This window comes from Oncorhynchus mykiss, chromosome 21 (assembly GCF_013265735.2).
Source record: "Oncorhynchus mykiss isolate Arlee chromosome 21, USDA_OmykA_1.1, whole genome shotgun sequence".
In the NCBI taxonomy this organism is placed as follows: Eukaryota; Metazoa; Chordata; class Actinopteri; order Salmoniformes; family Salmonidae; genus Oncorhynchus; species Oncorhynchus mykiss.
Window position 1 is genome coordinate 32,131,865 of NC_048585.1, and position 21,238 is coordinate 32,153,102.

The 21,238-nt window shown below is 46.9% G+C and overlaps 2 protein-coding genes across 4 annotated transcripts in view; one reads left to right on the forward strand and one right to left on the reverse strand.

The window, feature by feature from the left end:
• LOC110501063 (SLIT-ROBO Rho GTPase-activating protein 1-like) overlaps positions 1-13,022 on the forward strand; it is a 30,474-nt gene extending 17,452 nt beyond the window's left edge. The window contains exons 2-23 of one of the 2 annotated variants that reach the window (XM_036957659.1): positions 1,160-1,355; positions 1,500-1,554; positions 1,683-1,790; positions 3,071-3,133; positions 3,773-3,964; positions 4,093-4,221; positions 4,397-4,618; positions 4,730-4,831; positions 5,401-5,598; positions 5,709-5,793; positions 6,104-6,131; positions 6,263-6,296; positions 6,388-6,448; positions 6,595-6,672; positions 6,758-6,892; positions 7,542-7,647; positions 8,523-8,747; positions 8,966-9,039; positions 9,420-9,600; positions 10,002-10,247; positions 10,389-10,710; positions 10,842-13,022. In XM_036957659.1, the coding sequence (XP_036813554.1) occupies positions 1,160-1,355; positions 1,500-1,554; positions 1,683-1,790; positions 3,071-3,133; positions 3,773-3,964; positions 4,093-4,221; positions 4,397-4,618; positions 4,730-4,831; positions 5,401-5,598; positions 5,709-5,793; positions 6,104-6,131; positions 6,263-6,296; positions 6,388-6,448; positions 6,595-6,672; positions 6,758-6,892; positions 7,542-7,647; positions 8,523-8,747; positions 8,966-9,039; positions 9,420-9,600; positions 10,002-10,247; positions 10,389-10,710; positions 10,842-11,264 (3,263 nt within the window). In that variant the 3' untranslated portion in view covers positions 11,265-13,022. The remainder of the gene's footprint in view (positions 1-1,159; positions 1,356-1,499; positions 1,555-1,682; positions 1,791-3,070; positions 3,134-3,772; positions 3,965-4,092; positions 4,222-4,396; positions 4,619-4,729; positions 4,832-5,400; positions 5,599-5,708; positions 5,794-6,103; positions 6,132-6,262; positions 6,297-6,387; positions 6,449-6,594; positions 6,673-6,757; positions 6,893-7,541; positions 7,648-8,522; positions 8,748-8,965; positions 9,040-9,419; positions 9,601-10,001; positions 10,248-10,388; positions 10,711-10,841) is intronic. The other variant, XM_036957660.1, reaches the window with a different exon arrangement.
• Positions 13,023-13,358: 336 nt separating this feature from the next.
• LOC110500251 (KICSTOR complex protein C12orf66 homolog) lies at positions 13,359-21,171 on the reverse strand. Of its 2 annotated transcripts, none has more exons than XM_021577507.2 (5): positions 20,925-21,171; positions 20,696-20,808; positions 20,210-20,451; positions 15,514-15,802; positions 13,359-14,834 (listed from the first exon to the last, which is right to left on the reverse strand). In XM_021577507.2, the coding sequence occupies exons 3-5, from the start codon at positions 20,448-20,450 to the stop codon at positions 14,015-14,017; spliced, it is 1,350 nt and encodes a 449-aa protein (XP_021433182.1). In that variant the 5' UTR covers position 20,451; positions 20,696-20,808; positions 20,925-21,171; the 3' UTR covers positions 13,359-14,014. The 2 variants fall into 2 exon arrangements, with proteins under 2 accessions (XP_021433182.1, XP_021433181.1); XM_021577506.2 differs by having other exon boundaries at positions 20,210-20,462.
• Between the last annotated feature and the right edge of the window lie 67 nt (positions 21,172-21,238).

Consider the following 21,238-nt stretch of genomic DNA (forward strand, 5'->3'; position numbering starts at 1 on the left):
AATGGAATAACTATATACAAAATACCAACATGGTATTCTAGCACACCCCCCCACAAAAATGCTGAAAATTAAAAAATATATATATTTTTTTTTCCCCCAAAAAATTAACATTTTTTTTTGAAAAAAATGTTATGAAAAAAAAAATGAGTTTAAATGTATTTGGCTAAGGTGTATGTAAACTTCTGACTTCAACTGCATCTGACACAGGAAGGAGAGGACTGGCAGAGAATACACAACGATAACCCCCCCCACCTCTCCCACTCTCCCTCTCTCTCACACATACACACATTCTATATTTCTCCCTTCCTCATTTTCTTTCTCTCTCCTTATCTTGGTCTCTCCCTTTCACAGTCTCTCTCACACACACATGGACACGCAGACACACCAATCTCCAGGGGACCCTCTCCACTCCACTACCTGTTGTCTTGGCAACCACACACTGTGTGTGGACCATGTGACGAAGAAGGTGAAGACCGAGCTCATATCTGCCGCATCGAGATTGACACACACACACACACACACACACACACACACACACACATATACTGGTGTGCATGCACAGATATGCTTCATAAAGATCCCAATAGAATAATGTCATGGCCTTTAGCCTGAAGAATCTGATTTCCAGTCACGCATGCTCGTGTGTGTGTTTGCACACGCATGCACGAAAGTGTGCAGAGACATGCACGTTCCCCACTGTGATAGTGGATTATCTTGTGAGCATGTGTTCTAACGCAAAATGGCTGCCGTGTGCATTACCCAGGTGGGTGCCTAGCTACACATTAGTGGGTGATGAAGAGCGGTGTTCCCATCATCTGTAAAGGGCTTTGAGACCTGGTGAAAAACACAATATGAATACAATTCATTAGTATATGGGCCAGTACTCTGCAAAAGTGTTATGTTTGCATCTGTTAGTGAGTGTGTATTACTAGAGATGTCTGTGTAACTGAATGATTGTGTTTGTCTGTGGAGGTCTGGTTTAGGGTGTGTGCATGTAGTTCTGTGTCCATGTCAGTGCAGGGAAGTGTGTAAACATGTCTGATTGGGTTTACAGTATGTCTCTGAGGGTGTGTGGTGTGCATTTCTATAATCGTATGTGTATATATTCCTGCTTGTGTGTATACCCTATATATCTGATTATAAGTGTATCTGTGTGTAGATGTGCGTGCCCAGCTGGTGGAGCAGCAGCGGTGTTTGGAACAGCAGACAGAGATGAGGGTGCAGCTGCTGCAGGACCTGCAGGACTTCTTCAGGAAGAAGGCTGAGATCGAGACGGAGTACTCCAGGAACCTGGAGAAACTAGCAGAGCGGTTCATGGCCAAGACACGCAGCACCAAGGACCACCAGCAGTACAAGTAAGATGGTGTGTGTGTGTGTGTGTGTGTGTGTGTGTGTAGTGTGTGTGTGTGTGCATAGCTCATATGTGTTTAAGTGTAAACAGTGGCTTTATGTTTGTGTTGATTCGAGTACAACCTCCCCGATGTTTCTCTCTCCTACAGAAAGGACCAGAACTTGCTGTCTCCAGTTAACTGCTGGTACCTGCTGCTGAACCAGGTAATGAATCTGTTTGTTTGCATGTGTGCTCAATCCTGAAGGCACATATTGCTGACATGTTGGTTCTCTTCATTGAAAAGTTGCCTGTGTTCAGGCAATGTAAGCACATGATCTATCTCGCTCTTCAGGTGAGGAGGGAGAGTAAAGACCACGCCACACTCAGTGACCTCTACCTGAACAACGTCATCACCCGCCTCACGCACATCAGCGACGACTCCGCCCGCCTGCTCAAAAGAGTGAGCCAATCACAGCCTCTTCTCATACACGTGTCACAGAACATCAGGGGTCAGCGTTCAAAGTTGACTTTCCCAAGGGAATAGAGGGTTTAATAGCTTTGACGACAAGTCTGTTAGTATGAGAGGGAGCAAGAAGAGGACTAGAAGAGTTCATGTTTTCTAAGGAAAAGTAAAGGCTCATATTTCCCCCTGTGTATTTTCCCAGAAGCCTCTTGGTTTGAGAGGGCGCTTTAAAAGGAGCCACAAAGAATTAACCTGATTGGTTTTAATCAAAAGTACAGAAGTGGTCCACATTTCCCCCCGTGTATTTTCAGAGAAGCCTGCCTCCGAGTGCTGTAGAACAAGTTAAACACACACACCCTTTCCGAATTCAGCTCATCATGTTCATTATTCATCTCTATGTGGCTCCTGTTTTATTAATGAGAGCTAAAGTGCTTAGAGATCTGCTAGCTTGTAGCTACATACAGTACGCCTAGACATAGAGGCTTCGTAACTGTGTTATAACTGCTTATGAAGCCAGGGGCGCAACTTTGGTTTTAAAAGTGGGGGGACATAGTTATTTATTTTTTATATAAATATATATATATATATAAAAAAAAAATATCTACAGTCGGATAAACACTCAACTGCCTACCCAACCGCTTGGAGGCGTCCGCATGGTCCTAAAGCACATTATTGCCTCGTTTTGTATATCATTCCAATGATAAAACTGACTGCTGTCCCCCAGTCCCTAGTGAAAGTTGCACCCCTGTATGAAGCTCTAGCACACAGATGACACTTGTCAGTCACTGTGAGTGAGCCGAGGATGACACCGGCTGGTGACCATGACAACGCTGAGTTTCTGACAGCCTGGTGTCCATGGTGACCGGCTCAGCTGGTCCACCTCACAGTGAGAAGGCTCGTGGAATGGGATTCATCCATTCTGGGATTTTAGAGTCATTTGGCTTAATGCAATATTAATGCTGTACAGAATGCTATAACTCAAACTCCCAGACTGGAAGGAGATGTTTAATACATGAGGACTCAGACACACACACACACAGGAGCTAGGAGCTACAGCCCGGCTCCTGCCACTATATGTTTTATTTATGGATTCATCTGTTTATGGATGGATTTATTTATTCATATGCCCTCTTTATCTGATTATGAAACGTTTCTCATTTGCAGTGATGACCTCCCTTCTCCACTGTGTTGACGAAATATCTCTCTCCTCCTCCGTACCTCCTCTCTCGTCTCCCCACTCTGCTCCCCTCCTCCCCTCCCCTCCCCTCCTCTCTCAGAGTAAAGAGATCACCTTTCAGCTGCAGGAGGACTTGATGAAGCTCCTTAATGAACTCTACACCGTAAGTGACATCTATAACTGCCCCACACACAGTCTCCATTAAACATATAACTTTAGGGAGTTGAAAGATTTTCTTACGGTCACTTTTCCTGTTCTTAAACAATACATCGTCAAAAACTGCCACACTTTCATTTTAAACATTGCAACATGAACTTTGAGGAATGAGCCACTTTTTTCTGTGCTCTACCAATACTTGTAATTTCAGCAAAATGCTGCAAAGGAAAGTTGCTGAGCGTTAAGTTTAGTTAAGTGAAGGCTTGGCAGCCTCAAATGCTTCTGGTGTAAATAAATAAACACATGAGCTAGAAAGAACTTAGAGGGGACAGGTCTGTTCCTAACCTCACAGGGTGAAGGGAGGTTTAGGTTGGGTGCAACTCTGCCAATGGTGGGCAACATTTGTCAGGTGCATTTCTATAGGCGACTGTGGTATGAGCAGTAAGGTCATGTTGAGTAGGCACGAAACAGGAGAAAACACTTTCAAACGGAGGAGGTACTACCTGAACACGTTCAATGAGGAGCATTCTTTCTGCTTTCCATGTCAAAACCTTTCCGTCTATTAGTGCCTTCTGAACACGACCCAAACGATTTGCCCTGGGCAGAGTTGTTGACAGATGGATGCATTGTGGGCTGTGGTTGCTAGGTGATGAAGACATACCACATGTACCATGGGGAGACGCTGAACGCGGAGACCAAGCTGAGGGATGCCGAACGTCAGGTGGGGGTTGGCAAAGTGGGGCCTGGCGGAGGGGTGGAGCCGCTATTCGGCATGCGTATAGAGGAACGCCACCAGAGACGCAACGCCGCCCGCAAGATGGAGAAGATGAGGGAGAAGGTACAGAAACCCATGATGGACAACCTTTCCATTCCTGTATTAATTTAGATAGACTAAAAAAATATATAACTTTTATTTTCTCCTCACCCTTCTCTCTCCTCCTTCTCTCTCTGTCACTCTCTCACCAGAGGAAGGCTAAGTACTCTGAGAACAAGCTGAAGTCCCTGAAGGCCAGGAACGAGTACCTTCTGACGATGGAAGCCACCAACTCCTCCGTGTTCAAATACTACATCCACGATCTGCCCGATATCATAGACGTGAGTTCACACACACACACACACACACACACACACACACACACACACACACACACACAAGCCAGTTTCAGTAGATTTCACTATTACCTAAGCAGTTGACAAAAAGTGTTAGGTGTGTCTTTCTTTCTCTAACACATTACCATCCCCTCCCTCCCTCCCTCCCTCCCTCCCTCAGTGTTGTGACCTGGGGTACCATTCCAGTCTGAGTCGTGCGTTGAAGACCTACCTGTCTGCAGAGCTGAGTCTGGAGGCCTCCAGGCGGACAGGGTTGGAGGTACTGGAGGGGGCCGTAGAGGGCCTGGATCCTGCCCGAGACAGGCAGCGCCTGCTGGGCCTCTACCCCACTGCCTTCTGCCCCCCGCCACGCTTCAGCTTCCAGCCCCACATGGGGGACCCCGTGAGTGCGCAAAAGAGCAAAAACACACAAGCACGGATTCACAAGCCCCCCCCCCCACCCCCCCCCGGTAGGCGCCCGGTCATGCTGTGTGTTGTTCCTGTTTCCTGTCAGGTGACCCAGATAGCCGCCCAGCCACAGGTGCAGGCAGAGCTCACATCTAGGCTGCAGCAGCTCCAGTCACGCCTCTCCACCCTGAAGATAGAGAATGAGGAGGTGAGAGACACACATTTATCACACAGTCAAATGTACTTCAGTTTCCCAGTGTGCTTTGCTGGAGAGGGGATACCAGACATCTACAGTTTCCCAGTGTGCTGTGTTGTAGTTTGGTTGACTCTCTGACCACATGCTGTGGGACGAAGGAGAGGGAGATTGGGTTGGAGTGATTTTGTGACAGAGGTAGACTTGTAAATAAACAATTTTCGTGCCCTGAAGCTAGAGCTTTTTTTTGGTTATTTATAGTGTGGTTTTGGAGTGTGTATTACGGTTGAGAAGATTATATATAGATTGCTGTGGAATGGGAGGGCAGCTGTTATCTAACCCTGAAGGGCACAGAAGTGCTGATGAAGACTGGAGTAATGAGCTGCATCTGCATGTCTCAGCACACACACACACACACCGTAATTACCATACACAAATAAACACTCACACACCACCTGCACCATACAGATTTAAGATGTGCACACACACTCGCTCAAACCTCATATCCACAAGTACATGAACACACACATACACCACACATCCTCTGTGAGCGACTACTTTGGTCTAACTCTATTTACCCGCAGGTGAAGAAGACGTCAGGGGCCACTCTCACCACCCTCCAGGACATGACAGTGCTGGATGACTATGACGTTTCCCAGAGTTTCACCCACAGTCCCTCTTCAGAGTCGGTCAAGTCCAGCGTGTCGGACGGCTACCTAAACAAACCCAGCCTCGCCAAGCGCCGTGCCAACCAACAGGAGACTGAGCTCTTCTACTTCACGGTGAGACACGCACTCAGAGACAGACACACACACACAGGCTAGTTGATGTCGACAGTTAGGTAGATGTACTGTTAATAAACGCCCCATGTGCTTCTGTCGGTGGTCCACAGAAGTTCCGTGAGTATCTGGAGGGCAGTAATCTGATCTCCAAACTACAGGCCAAGCACGACCTGCTGAAGAAAGCCATGGCCGAGGGTAAGAGACCTCACGCTCTCTCTTGCTTTTTCGATTCTTTCTCGCGGCCTACCCTCTTTCTTTCTCTGTCTCTCTCGTTCTCTTTGTTGGCCTGATTCACGCTGGGCTTCACTTGAACCCGTGTAGTGAAACAGAATGTGAGCTTGCGATATCAGGGTGGTCAAACAAGGCTATCTTATTGTAACTACTATCTCTCTCACTGCCTCTTTTATGGCTTAGAAATATACCTTATGTGCTAATGCCCTCCCTGTCTGACAATTAAAAAACCCTGCCCTCTCTCTGTCTGCCTGTGTCTTTCATGTCTCTCCAGGGCATATAGCAGACACGCTGACCACCAGGTATAGCTCTTAAACATGTTATTGACTGAAGCACTGTTCTATCCGTTTCTATATTTTAAATTGTCTCACCTCTCGTCTTAGTTTTAATTTGCAGAGCTCTGAGTCACTGTTGTCTCTGTTTCTCTCCCTAGCCGTGGACGAAAGAACTCCCATAGCAATCACCAGGTAATGTTTCCACTGTTCCTCCCGCTGCTTGTGTGTGTCTGTGTGTGGTTGGCCTCTGGCGGCTGCTTAATTGCCTGGATGTGTTTTTTAGGACTCGACTAAAGCCATTCCTCTGCTGGTGGAGAGCTGCATCCGTTACATCAACCTCCATGGTGAGTCCTTCTGTTGAAAACAACATGGTGGATCCTCCCCTTAGCCAATTTGGAGGCTAGGGATTAGGAGCCAAGTCCTTTTCAAGTCCCTCTAATGTGTACTGACACATGATTAGACTCTCATAACCGCCTCCCATCTCCTTCAGGTCTTCAGCACCAGGGCATATTCCGTGTGTCGGGGTCGCAGGTGGAGGTCAACGACATCAAGAACTCATTTGAGAGAGGTGAGAGGTCACTGTGAGGTCATCATACTTGTGCTTCCAGGTCAGGGGAAAGGAAACTAACCATGTCCGTCTCTCTGTTGCCAAGGTAACGACCCCCTGATTGACGAGGAGAATAACCATGACATCAACTCGGTGGCCGGTGTGCTGAAGCTCTACTTCCGGGGGCTGGAGAACCCCCTCTTTCCCAAGGAAAGGTTCAACGACCTCATTTCCTGTGTCCGTGAGTAGCAATTCTTTCCTCTAGGGTGTGGGAGGTGGCTGGACAGGAGGACAGGGGTCACTGTTTTAAAGGTGGGAGTGGTGTTTTTTTTGTGTGTATGCAATTAGTGTGTGTTTGTAAAAAGCATCAGCTGTGAAGGTTTTGTGATTTACCATGAATGCAGCTGACATTTGGACAGCTCTAACACGCAATGTGTTGTAAAAATGACCTTTTCACCAGTCGATACGGCCCTTAATTCAAAACGTATTTAAAATGCAACAGATTCTAATTGCTTTACATGCTTCACATAAATGCACTGTTAGTTTTAGGTCTCCATAAATGATCAGCGCCTGTTCATTGACAAAAAGAGCCGTTTTGAAATGCAGTAATAAAAAGTCTTATGAGTAATACATTCCATTTTGGCACTGTCAAAATGGGTCCCGCTATCTCTCTCTCTCTGTATCTCTCTATCTCTCTCTTCCTCCCACACACGTCTCCAATGCCATGTCTCTTTCTGTCTTTCTGAAACACACACAGAGAGCTAGCTGCCTCTCTCGCTGGGCTGCTTATATTTCAGGATGTTTCAGGATTACACCTCATGAGTTCCTGGGAATATTACTGACAGTGTGTGTGGGTGTGTGTGTGTGTGTGTGTGTGTGTGTTCCCACAGGTATAGAGAGCCTGTATGACAGAGCTCAGTGTATTCGTAAGATTCTACTGGGTGTTCCACGGGCGACTCTGGTCGTGAATAGATACCTGTTCGCCTTCCTCAACCAGTGAGTGTCTGTACGCTAACACAGAACCACACATGAACCACGTCTGGGCTAGTCTAGAACCCACAGATCCACACAGAAGCAGTACTGGGTTCAACTAGAACACATATAACCACACAGAACCAGGTCTGGGTTAGTCTAGAACATATAGAACCAAGCTGAACTAGATCTGGGCTCGTTAAGAGCACACAGAACCAGGTCTGGGCTAGTATAGAACCCAGAGAACCACACAGAACCAGTACTGGGTTAGTCGAGAGCACACAGAACCAGGTCTGGGCTAGTATAGAACCCAGAGAACCACACAGAACCAGTACTGGGTTAGTCTAGAGCACACTGAACCACACAGAACCAGTACTGGGTTAGTCAAGAGCACACAGAACCAGGTCTGGACTAGTATAGAACCCAGAGAACCACACAGAACCAGTACTGGGTTAGTCTAGAGCACACTGAACCACACAGAACCAGTACTGGGTTAGTCGAGAACACACAGAACCAGGTCTGGGCTAGTGTTGAACACACAGAACCAGTACTGGGTTAGTCGAACATGTAGGTCTGCGGTAGTCTAGATCACACAGAACCACATACAACACGGTCTGTCTATTTGGCTGAACACGATGTCTCATCTCTGCAACTCCAAATAGAGATGGAGGAGGAAGTGTGAACGGGAGGAGAGAGGGAGAAGTGTGAGGTGCAGGTGTGATCTACCACAGCAGAGTCTGAATGTTAGATTGCAGAGTGTTAGATTGCAGTATTCAGTATGAGTATGATGAACATCCCGTATACTTCTGTTTGTATCCTGGAGTTAGTGTTTTACTTCCTGCCTGGTCATGTGATGTGGTGTTTAAGTAGTAACATTTTGCCCTGTGCCCCCTGCCCAGCTTATCCCAGTACAGCGATGAGAACATGATGGATGCTGGGAATCTGGCCATCGTCTTCGGCCCCACCCTGCTGCCCACGCCCGACGCCCTGGACCAGGTGGCCTGCCAGGCGCATGTTAATGAGGTCATCAAGACGGTCATCCTGCACCACGACAACATCTTCCCCGACCCCCCGGAGCTGCCTGGGCCCATCTATGAGAAGTGCATGACCGGAGACCAGTACTGGTGAGACAGATGAACTATACTGTATACTCCAGCCTTGCAACCAACCATCTGTGCTTTTATCCTTCTGTTCATCCATTTTGTGAAGTACCAAGGGGGCCCGGTTCTAGCAAGTCTGTCTAATATTGCTGACTGCTGCAGTTATGGTGCTTACACTCCCTTTTTCATCCTTTCCCTCCCTTCACACCCAAACTCTCTTTCTCTCCCTTTATCCTCTCCAGCGAGAGTCCGTTCAGCGAGCCGGGTGGGGAGGCGGAGCCTGATGGCGGCACAGAGACTCAGACCAGTGAGGAGGGTATGCTCTGACCTCTGACCTCTGCACAATCACCCAGTGGGCTTCTCTCTCTTATCCACCAATGGATAGAGAGCTGTCTCCATGGCAACAGCTAGCATAGAGACTCCCCTCTCTCCCTCTGTCGTCTTTCGATGTGTGCAGTGTGTGATTCCCATTGTAAGGGGGAGGCGGTGGGGTGATGGCCTGCTAAGATGCTCTGATTTCTCTTTTGCGTCCTCCTCGTTCCTCATTGGCTGAGCTCGGAAGGTCAAGCCGGGGACATAAGTGATTGACAGGTCCCCCTCGATCATACGATTTGGCTCTTATCTCTCTGTCCTTCTGCCTCCCACCCCTCTCTCTCTCCATTTCTCTCTTTCCCTCTCTCGCTCTCTCTCTCTCAGAGGGGGAAGCAGTAGAGGCAGTGGCCAGGTTTGACTATACGGGCCGGTCGGGGCGGGAGCTCTCCTTTAAGAAGGGAGTGACCCTGCAGCTGTTCCAGCGTGCATCACATGACTGGTGGGAGGGGCGACTCAACGGCACCCATGGCCTGGTGCCTCACCAGTACATAACACTGAAGGACAGGCAAGTACACGGCTACAGCATAGCTAGCACATAGCATACACGCTAAGTGACAAAACAATGCCAAGAGAACATGTCTGTAAAATATGCCTACAGCGGCATCCCATTGTGGATTGATATCAAGTTAACTGTTGAATGAAAATGTACGTGCTCAACTCCATTTTACTGTATCAAAGGAACTGCCCCTTTTTGACTCTTTAAACATGTTTTGGGGGATTGATTGACTGACTGAATTGATTGATGACCTAATTTATTAATTAAATTGATTGGAGTGAACAATTACTGGCCACTAGTATTGATTGACTAACTGATAATTTGTCTCATTTGTTAGTGCCCTGATTGGTTGGCTAACAGGTTCTGTTTAACACTGATTAGTTGGTAAGAGGTGCTGTGTGGTGTTTCAGGCCTGACTCTGCATCAACAGTGGACAGCGACAGTGGGAGCACTAGCAATGATGACAAGAGAGCCAGAAGTGAGCTGAGCTCTCCTACTGACAGACAGCCTGAGACCTACAACAGGTCAGTAGTTAGATCGCCAGAGACCTACAACAGTTCAGTAGTTAGATCGCCAGAGATCTACAACAGGTCAGTGGTTCGATCGCCAGAGACCTACAACAGGACAGTAGTTAGATCGCCAGAGACCTACAACAGGTCAGTAGTTAATACACCACAGATCACCACAAACTTATAAAATGCACAAAGCTAACAAACTAAGCTAGCGGTTTGTGGAGTGTATTGATTTAGTCAAGCTCTAATCTTAACTAACGTTCCATATTGTATGTCTCTCAACAGCAGCCACCGCAGGAAGCGGACTGACATTTTCCGTCGCCCCCTCGGTCGCTCTAAAGACCATGGTAACGGGAGTGTGTTGGAGAGGAACTCGCCACCCGTCACTGGTCACTTCAGCCCGCGGGAGCTCCTTCTGGGGCGGGGCACTGGTTTAACCCCGCCTCTCGACAGCCCTGAGCGTCGTCGCCGTTCCACTGCCGCGGTAACGGTTACCGTGAGCCGCCACGATTCACTGCGTCGGCCTGAAGACACGCCCATCCGGCGCTCCAGCAGCGGGCAGCACGGCTTCAGCTCCAGAACCCTGGACCCAGACACACTGGCACAGGTACACTCTCTCACACACACATACTTTCACACACACACAAGTACATACAGTAATTATACAAAAAACAAACATACTTCATCTTATATTTTCTCTCTGCCACTCTCTCTTTCCTTGTTCCCTTTTCTCTGTAGGACATAGAGGAGAGTGTGAGTGTGGCTCTGGGGCAGCTGAGGCAGTTGGAGCGTGGGGGCTGCAGACCGGCTCCTGACGTGGTCCTGGACACTCTGGAGCAGGTTAAGAACAGCCCAATCACTGCCTGCTCCTCCGAGTCGCCCAGCCCCCACAGCACCCCCTCCACCCCAGGGACTCCTGGTACCCCTAGTCCCCTCAGCCCTCTGAGCCCCCTCATTCCCCTCCCTGGCCCCCCTCCCGCACCCATCCGATCTACCAACCCCTCCCCCGACACCCTGGGCTCCTTCAAGCCCGTAGTGGGGGCTCCTCTCCGTATGGGAGCTCCGCTTCGCCCCCCGGCCTTGAGGCCGAAACCCCTGGTGCCGCCCAAGAGCAACACCCCCCCTCTGCCCCCGCTGCTGGACAAGTCCTGCACCATGTGATGAGCCAAACCAGGTCAAAATAAAGAGTGGGAGAACAGGGTACCTGCTTACTGTTTAGAAACCTGAACAAGGGTAGAAAGTGGTAGGACAGATCTGAAACAAACGGTTTTTATGTAGTAATACAAAATAATATATGATCTATGATATGCCATGATATTTATGTGTGTCGTCAGGTTGGTGTGTACTCTCTTCTTGGTGTGTAGGAGTTAACGTTCTCCATGTATCAAAGCATTTATCAAAGGGTAGCTGTGTAAAATGGGACTGCTGAATGGGAGAAGTACAAGGAAAAAAAGTATAAGCTAAAGCAAGCAGAAACCCTATCCTGTAAAAGAGATGTAGTCACAGATGTGTGGGAAGTGTAGTTCTCCTCCAGTGAAATGTAGTTTCAGTGACGTGAACGTTGACTATGTAATGACAAAAGGCTCCTCAGCTAATGAAGGTCTATCACCAAAAGGCTGCTGTGTTCTTAGTGTATTTCGATTGGCTGCTGCATCTACGAGCGATTTTCATTGGCGACGCGAAAGAAAAGGACAATGCGGAGTGAAGATGGGTCAAGGGAGGCTCACACAGAATGGAAACATAAGGGCGGATGTCTGTGTGATCTTTTTTTAAATTATTTTCTATTTCACTTCGTTCCGCTGCTAAGCTCACTAATGCCTCAACCGAAGCCTCTCGAGGCATTGGTGACAAAACTCACGTTCTATTTAACCAATGTTCAGCTATTTAATGAATGTTCCAGTATTTAACGACTGTTCAGCTCTCTATTGAATGTTCAGTGGGCAATAATGTCACAGGGGCCGGCAGCGGCGTTAACCCTCACTACTAGAAAACCGCCTTCTCGTGTTCAACCGATACACACACAGGCCAGGTACACACACACAGGCCAGGGGAAATAGTTTGGAGGTACAGTGGTGGAGGGGGTTAGGAGTTTGTAGAGTACGTTTCCCTCGGCCTGTGTGTGTGTGTGACTTCTTTCCCCTTACCCTGTTTGTCTGTGGGTGTTTCCTCTGCCTGCCCTCGTTCTGTTCCTTTGTAAGTGCGATGGTGGATAAAATGATGGATTATTCATGTTTGCCTTTAGTAACAGAACATGTGCAGGACAGGGGTGCGTGTTGCTGGCAGTTGGTGTGTTTGGGAATATGGTGTATCTGGTTGTGTTAGACTGAAGTCACTAAATAACCTTAAGTTCACAGTAAGCAAACAGGCTGTGGGGCTTTTGAGTGTAAATGCCCAAAATACACTTGGAACAGCAGCACACTGAATGTGTCCTCTTTACTGGGTTGGGAACTGTTGCGTGTGTGTTTGAGCAGTACTGGGGATGTGTGTCTTTAAGAATGGGCTATGGGCGTGCATCGGTTTGTGTGTGTCAATGTGAAAGTGCCTTTTTTTTTTTTACCCTCGTCTTTGTGGGGAGTTTTATCCACTCGCGCATGTCCCGAACAGAGAGCAGCAGCACTTAGAATGAAATAATCTAAGCGTTTAGTAGAAGACTGAATTATGAATCCTAGAGTTAATCTATTGTGACATTGCACTTTGATATATTGGGGAAATTGTGTACTTGGCATGTAGCATTATAACATGTGAACAGGTGCATTTTAAGGGACGTTGGTTTCTCTCTGAATGTGTCTGATAATTAAAGGAAATGGTTTAGTCTGTTGCTGTATCTGAAACTCCTGAGCTTCCTAAAGACAAGCTCTTATACCCAAGTGGATAGTATTGATGTTGTGTTTATATGATAAATAAAAGGGAAGAAATGAACAAGTGCGTTTTGGTTCGTCGAGCCTTATCACCTGCGGCGTGTGAGTGGGGTCGGAAAAGGGGATGGGACTGTCTGAACACTCACTAATGTCCGTATGTTATTTTTTTACCTTTATTTAACTAGGCAAGTCAGTTAAGAACAAATTCTTGTTTTCAATGACGGCCTAGGAACAGTCTGTTCAGGGGCAGAACGACAGATTGTCAGCTCGGGGGTTTGAACTTGCAACCTTCCGGTTACTAGTCCAACACTCTAACCACTAGGCTACCCTGCCGTCTTAAGTAGCTTCCGAAACATGTGAAAACACCTCTTACACACACACACACACGTCATGCTGCTTTTTTTCTACAGTCGTCTCAACTTTATTCGGGAATTAAACGGCAAAATAAGTACAACTACATAAGATGACATTCAGTGAAACCAAATTAAGCACTTTTGTTAAAACGGTAAACAAACAAAAATGTTAAAAGTATACATAAATTAAGCAAAAGACTTCAGTACATAGCATCATTATATCCCTGAGAGGGATAGGAAGTTGGCTATCCTGTGTTGGAATAGAAACAGCGCAAACGTTCACTGTGAGAAGGCCACACTGCGTCTAAGAGTCAGTGACGCACATCTTTGGTCTGGAACTGATTTGGCAAAACAAACTAAAGGATTCAAAGCACGATGCTCAACAGAACCAACAGTTGGACCATGGGTTCAAGCCATTCTCTGATTTAAAACAAGCTAATGCTGAGGTTCTAATTATATTTTAAATATCAAGTCGTAAAGCAAAAGGTCCTGGCCACCCATTTTTAATAAGCTAAAACCAATCAGAATATTGCAACAATGTTACTCAATAAGCTTTCCTAATGATTAGACAACTTCGTCCATCCTGTCTTTCTACGGAACTGGAACAATCCATTGTTTCTCTTAACGATACACACACACACTCTGCCCCTTTTATGGGGACAGTCAGTTTACGATGTATATGAAGTAGGGCATCTCTCTCTCAGCCTTTGGAGCCAGGTTTGAGGGTGCTGAATGGTTTGGAATTCCTCAGCGAGCCAGAGATCTCCTGCAGGAAGGCGGTGATGTGCGAGTCCTTCTCGGACTTCCTGCCATCGAAGATGACCACCAGGGTGAAGTGTGATTCTGGTCGGGTCAAGTAGTAAGTGCTCTGGACTTTGTCGTCGTAGAAGTGTACCACCTTGTCCAGCGTGTTGAGCTCCGCCTCACGGTCGCCCATCATCATGATGACGTTGGGCCAGTGCGTGAGTGGCCGCTCGCCCCCGGGAAGGGACACCACGGCGGGGAACTGCTCCACACCCTTGGGCGCCTCGCGGTACGAGTGCGGGTGGTGGTAGCCGTGGCCCTGGAAGCTGTCCAAGCCGCGGTTGTCGAACACCAGCGACACGTTGTTGGCATCGTGTTTGCGGATAAACGAACAGATCTTGCCGTGGTAATCGGGCGCCGTGCGTGCAGTCAGGGCCTTCATGTCTGCGGACACCGTCTGCCTGCTCAGCGCCTCATGGAAGTAGAAGCTAAATTTAGCCAGGAGCGCCCCCTGGAGGCGCTGCAGCCACACGTACAGGTGGGGTGGCTGCACAGCCTTCTGGGACTGGCCTCCGAACAGGTGCTTTCGGGTTTCCCTCTGGCGCTGGAAGAGCTGTCCCCAGGCTGTGAGCTTAGAGCTAGCCCCGTGCAGGCTGAGCAGGGCGGGCAGGAAGTGCCACTCTGACACCTGGGCCTGGCAGCGCAGGAGCTGTGTCACCACATCCACTTCTGTCTGGAAGCCCCCCTCCAAGCGGCCCAGGATGGGGTGGTGGAACCTGGGAGGAGGGAGGAGATGGAGGGGTCATTGGAGAGAAAGCTATATCTAATATAAGGGAGAAATGCTGCTGGTGTCAAGATGGTAGCCTTAACTGATCACACTCCACTACGAATCAATCGTGTTCACTATTCTGTAGGACCAATTATCCTAATGATAAATAGCCTCATTAGCACTAATGCTAATTAATATACTGTAAGAGATGGACTGTGGCCGTAGAACAGAATTGGATGTCTCTGGTGTTCTGTGCTGCTAAGGGTGTGTGCACTATGCACATTTGTGTGTGTGACTGGGTGTGGAGGTTCTGGCCCTGATTAGCAGTTAATATCCTGTGTATTCTCAGTGCTGATTATGTTTCCTGGCAGTGTCGACTGCTGTGTGAGAAAGTCACCTTCAACCCTGACTGCACAACCACCCATGTGTGCCAGATTGTGACTCGCTGCAGTGTGAACTGCGACTCCGCCGCACAGTGGGCAATTCTGTGTTGGGCTTGCTTTGGTTCCGGCTGAGCTCAATTTTACATCTGCTGATTTCAGCAGAAATCTCCCCTCCCCTGTCGTGCTCGCCCACCACCCGCCCCTTCCTCCCCATACTCTCGTTTCTGCAATTTCTCAGCCACTCACACACTATCACAGCCTGCACACACAGCTGAGCTTACACACATGGCACGTCCCACCCACCTGGAGCTGTACTTCTGCAGCACTGCCTCGAGGGTGGTGACCAGCTCCTCTGAGTTGATGTTCTTCTGGCTGCCTAGCGCATGCATCTTCTCGTACAGGTCAGCCATCTCCATGCGGGCCTGGGTGAAGTGGCACAGCTGCTCCGACAGGTGAGACAGCAGGTCCTCCAGGTAGGGTACGGAGCCTGGCTGGGCGTGGCGCCCCATGGTCACCACCTTCCTCAGCGCGTTGAACAGGGAGGTGTAGATGGTGCGGATGGAGTCCTTGCGGCTGAAGAACGACTGGCCGCCTGCAAGAGTGGGTTATGATCCTGATTAACATATTGGAGCAACTTAGAGAAAACAGTCCATGTTGGAAATTGTTGTTTGTGGAGCTATAACCTAACGTAGCTGATGTTTTAAAGTCCCAACAACCGAATTTTCAGGGGAAATGGAAACTGGGATAAATACGGTAAACATCCACTTCCACGTCAGTGTGGGGTAGACGTGATGTGCTGTCTTCTGTGGGTTTTATCGGCGGTTGGCATCTAACATTATGGTGCATTACCTCCACCCTCGTACTAGATCTCATTCTCCCTCTTTCCCTCTGATTCTGCCCACACTGTAGCAATACGTGCTCAACTATCTGTTTCCTGGCAATAATCACACTTTCCTATCACATTTAAAGTCTTATTTCAACCGGCGGTGTCCCATCCTTAATCTTGTAAAAAATAGCACCCTCTCTTCTGTTCCTTCCTGCCATCCTCCACTCCCAGACTTTCATCTGTACTTCAAATAAACACCTGCCCTCAGTATCTCTATTCCACTGTTCCTGCCATCGCTGCACCATCACTGTCCATATCAGGATTTTTGCCTCTGCCTTGCTCATTGAAACTACAACATCCCCACTACTAAGTGTTTGTTTAGCCAGTACATCAACTGCCTCGTTCCCCTCCACCCACACATGGGCTGGGACCCAAGTAAATCGTATCCTGCCATGGGTTTGTAGTACCTCAAAGCAGGTACTCAAACTCATCAACACTGAATGAATCAAAGCAAATAACTATTCTGGCTGGCTTGACTTCTTCCACCCACATCCAGACCAACAGTATGCCCATCAGCTCCGCCGTAGATACAGCCAGATGATCTGTAATACGTTTCCTGGCTGCCACCCCACATTCCTGCACCACAAATGCTGACCCAGTGCATCCTGTCCTTGAATCAGTTTTGAACCATCTGTGTAAAGGGCCACAGAATCCTAATACACAGTATCCAGATGTCTATTAAACAAATCCGATGGATCAACACCCTATCTTTCTGTCGTCTCTCCAACACTTCTCAATCAACTAGGCAGGAGTAGCCATGGTGGACTTACAGGAAGCTACCATTCGACTAAACTCCAATGTATTTCAATTAACAGGTGTACCTTGTTAATTTGTGGAATTTCTTTCCTTAATAATGGGTGGTAGACAGAAGATAGCCTTATTTGGTAAAATACCAAGTCCATTTAATGGCAAGAATAGCTCAAATAAGCAAAGAGAAATGACAGTCCATCATTCCTTTAAAACAAAGGTCAGTCAATTCCGAACATTTCAAGAACTTTTAAAGTTTATTCAAGTGCAGTTACAAAAACCATCAAGCGCTATGATGAAACTGGCTCTCATGAGGACCGGCACAGGAAAGGAAGACCCAGAGTTACCTCTGCTGCAGAGGATAAGTTCATTAGAGTTTCCAGCCTCAACATCAACTATTCAGAGGAGACTACGTGTATTAGGCCATCATGGTCCAATTGCTGCAAAGAAACCACTACTAAAGGACACCAATGTGAAGAGACTTGCTTGGGCCAAGAAACACGAGCAATGGACATTAGACTGGTGGAAATCTGTCCTTTGGTCTGATTAGTTGAAATTCAAGATTTATGGTTCCACTCGCCGTGTCTTTGTTAGATGTAGACGGATGATCTCCCCATGTGTGGTTCCCACCATGAAGCATGGAGGAGGTGTGATGGTACTTTGCTGGTGACACTGTCAGTGATTTATTTAGCGATCTGCCATCCCATGTGGTTTGGGCTTAGTGGGACCATCATTTGTTTTTCAACAGGACAATGACCCAACACACCTCCAGGCTGTGTAAGGGCTATTTGACCAATAAGGAGAGTGATGGAGTGCTGCATCAGATGACCTGGCCTCTACAATCACCCGACCTAAACCCAATTAAGATGGTTTGGGATAAGTTGGACCGCAACTCCTTCAAGACTGTTGGAAAAGCATTCCAGGTGAAGCTAGTTGAGAGAATGCCAAGAGTGTGCAAAGCTGTCATTAAGGCAAAGGAAAGCTTCTTTGAAGAGTAAAAAATATTTTGATTTGTTTAACTTTGTTACTACATGATTCCATGTGTTATTTAATAGTTGTGATGTATTCACTATTATTCTACAATGTAGAAAATAGTACAAATAAAGAAAAACCATTGAATGAGTTTGTCTGGTACTGTACATGGTAATCAATGAGGAATGCCCAGCCCCCCACTCCTTCCCCATCAGACAGCGCATCACATTTAGCACCTTCTTACACCTTACACCCTCCCATCACTCAATCAATGGCTTCTGCCCAGGTCAGGTTAGTGTCAAAGTACACCACGAGGAACTGGAAGAACCCCACCCTCTCCAGGTTTCTTCCATATAACCTCAAGCATATATCATCTCCCACCTGGTAAAGAACACAGTTCTCTACAGAGAACCTGAATCCCCACATTAATGCCCACCGCTCTACCTCATCAATCGCTTCCTGTACCTTCCTGACTATGTACAGTGCCTTGCGAAAGTATTCGGCCCCCTTGAACTTTGCGACCTTTTGCCATATTTCAGGCTTCAAACATAAAGATATAAAACTGTATTTTTTTGTGAAGAATCAACAACAAGTGGGACACAATCATGAAGTGAAACGACATTCATTGGATATTTCAAACTTTAACAAATCAAAAACTGAAAAATTGGGCGTGCAAAATTATTCAGCCCCTTTACTTTCAGTGCAGCAAACTCTCTCCAGAAGTTCAGTGAGGATCTCTGAATGATCCAATGTTTACCTAAATGACTAATGATGATAAATACAATCCACCTGTGTGTAATCAAGTCTCCGTATAAATGCACCTGCACTGTGATAGTCTCAGAGGTCCATCAAAAGCGCAGAGAGCATCATGAAGAACAAGGAACACACCAGGCAGGTCCGAGATACTGTTGTGAAGAAGTTTAAAGCCGGATTTGGATACAAAAATATTTCCCAAGCTTTAAACATCCCAAGGAGCACTGTGCAAGCGATAATATTGAAATGGAAGGAGTATCAGACCACTGCAAATCTACCAAGACCTGGCCGTCCCTCTAAACTTTCAGCTCATACAAGGAGAAGACTGATCAGAGATGCAGCCAAGAGGCCCATGATCACTCTGGATGAACTGCAGAGATCTACAGCTGAGGTGGGAGACTCTGTCCATAGGACAACAAGTATATTGCACAAATCTGGCCTTTATGGAAGAGTGGCAAGAAGAAAGCCATTTCTTAAAGATATCCATAAAAAGTGTTGTTTAAAGTTTGCCACAAGCCACCTGGGAAACACACCAAACATGTGGAAGAAGGTGCTCTGGTCAGATGAAACCAAAATTGAACTTTTTGGCAACAATGCAAAACGTTATGTTTGGCGTAAAAGCAACACAGCTCATCACCCTGAACACACCATCCCCACTGTCAAACATGATGGTGGCAGCATCATGGTTTGGGCCTGCTTTTCTTCAGCAGGGACAGGGAAGATGGTTAAAATTGATGGGAAGATGGATGGAGCCAAATACAGGACCATTCTGGAAGAAAACCTGATGGAGTCTGCAAAAGACCTGAGACTGGGACGAAGATTTGTCTTCCAACAAGACAATGATCCAAAACATAAAGCAAAATCTACAATGGAATGGTTCAAAAATAAACATATCCAGGTGTTAGAATGGCCAAGTCAAAGTCCAGACCTGAATCCAATCGAGAATCTGTGGAAAGAACTGAAAACTGCTGTTCACAAATGCTCTCCATCCAACCTCACTGAGCTCGAGCTGTTTTGCAAGGAGGAATGGGAAAAAAATTCAGTTGTTGATTCTTCACAAAAAATACAGTTTTATTTCTTTATGTTTGAAGCCTGAAATGTAGCAAAAGGTTGCAAAGTTCAAGGGGGCCGAATACTTTCGCAAGGCACTGTATGTCACATTTCTCCCCTCTTCCATAAGGCCCCATAATCTGCAAATAATGACCTCCCCATATCCGGCCATAACTGCAAGTAAACATCATTGATTATGATTGAGAACAACAGAGGTCTAATCACGCTCCCCTGTGGTGTACCGTTATCCACCATTTAGCTGCCTGAGACTTCCTTACCCGGACAGACCTTCCAAATAGGAAATCCTTCATCCAGTTGTACGTTCTTCCTCCTACCCCCATAATATCAACGTTATGTGCTGCTGAATACATAAATCATAAAAATCTGGGCTTGTATCGCCACCTGCTGTTAGAAACCTACACTTCAACTTTCTATTATGGAACGTGACTTTCTCGTCTGGATAATAACATCATGGTGATACTAGTCCCACTTGTGATAGGTCACATTAATTGCACTGAGGGGTGTCATTTTGCCACACCAATGAGTTTTGTAGTGCAACAAAAAAATGCATTTTCTGTCGGTGCTTCTTACCCAGTTTTTGTCCCAGGAACGTCATGTTGTGATAGGCCTTCTCCGCTGCGGCAAGGTGTGCGAAGGCGGCGAGGAGAGCGGCCCAGATGGCCCCTGCGCTCTTGCTGCTGTCCTTCTCTTTCTCCACATAATCCTTCGCCCGATCGAACGAGAACATTCCGAGCTGCGTGAAGAAACTCTCCAGAATCGCCCGCTCACGAGGCACCGGCCGCAGTTCCTCCTCACGCGGAGCCTCCATCATGCTTTAGGATAGCTAACGTTAATACAGCAAGACAACATGTGAATAGAACATTTATTGCCGTACTAAACTGGTCGCATAATTGCTCAATACTACTGCTATCATGCTAGCTAAAGATCTAGGTAAAACAATTTAGCAACACCTCTCTCGTGTCAAACTGAATTTGTCAGATTGTATTGTTAATCCAGCACTGGCATAGAACAAACGAAATGTATAAAACATTATGCGGTAAATAAAATATTGTATACCAATTTAACTTGCTATTCCGTCGCCGCCATCTTGGTTTCAATTCACATCATAACACTACGGCAAAGCAGAAGGCGGAATCGTTGCAATCTGAACGTCTAGCGCCTTCTTCTGACTTGGAGGGGTTAAAAAAAAACAGTTACAGAAATACACTTGAATGGAAATATGAAAAAAAGTGTTTAATTCCATCATTTTCGTTGGATAGAGCTGTGTTAATATTTAAGTACTTACCAAGTTGTAGGGAGAGTCATGCCACCCCTATGCCATGGGAACGAAAACCCATCTTGATTTACCTTACAAGACCTGCCAACAAGCACTCAATGTGATTTAATTTGTCTGTTAAAGTATCCTTGAACACTTTTCAGATTTCTGGGGTGAGTGTTAGCAGCATTTGACGTCAAACACAAACGACTGTTTTCAATACTCTGCTAAAACCTGACACCGCACATTTTTGCCACACAGCAAGAAGAAGAAGGTTAGGGTTATTGTTAAGGTTAACAAGGGTACTGGATAGCACTAAGCACTTTTTCATCTCACACTGTTAA

Bases quoted from the DNA above. Each gene is read 5' to 3' on its own strand.
- LOC110500251 (XM_021577507.2), bottom strand. From the start codon at position 20,450: ATGATGGAGGCTCCGCGTGAGGAGGAACTGCGGCCGGTGCCTCGTGAG. The intron at 15,803-20,209 runs GTAAGAAGCACC...CCACTCTTGCAG, and splicing joins GTTCCTGGGACAAAAACTGG to GCGGCCAGTCGTTCTTCAGC. The intron at 14,835-15,513 runs GTGGGTGGGACG...CCCTCCTCCCAG, and splicing joins CTGCAGAAGTACAGCTCCAG to GTTCCACCACCCCATCCTGG.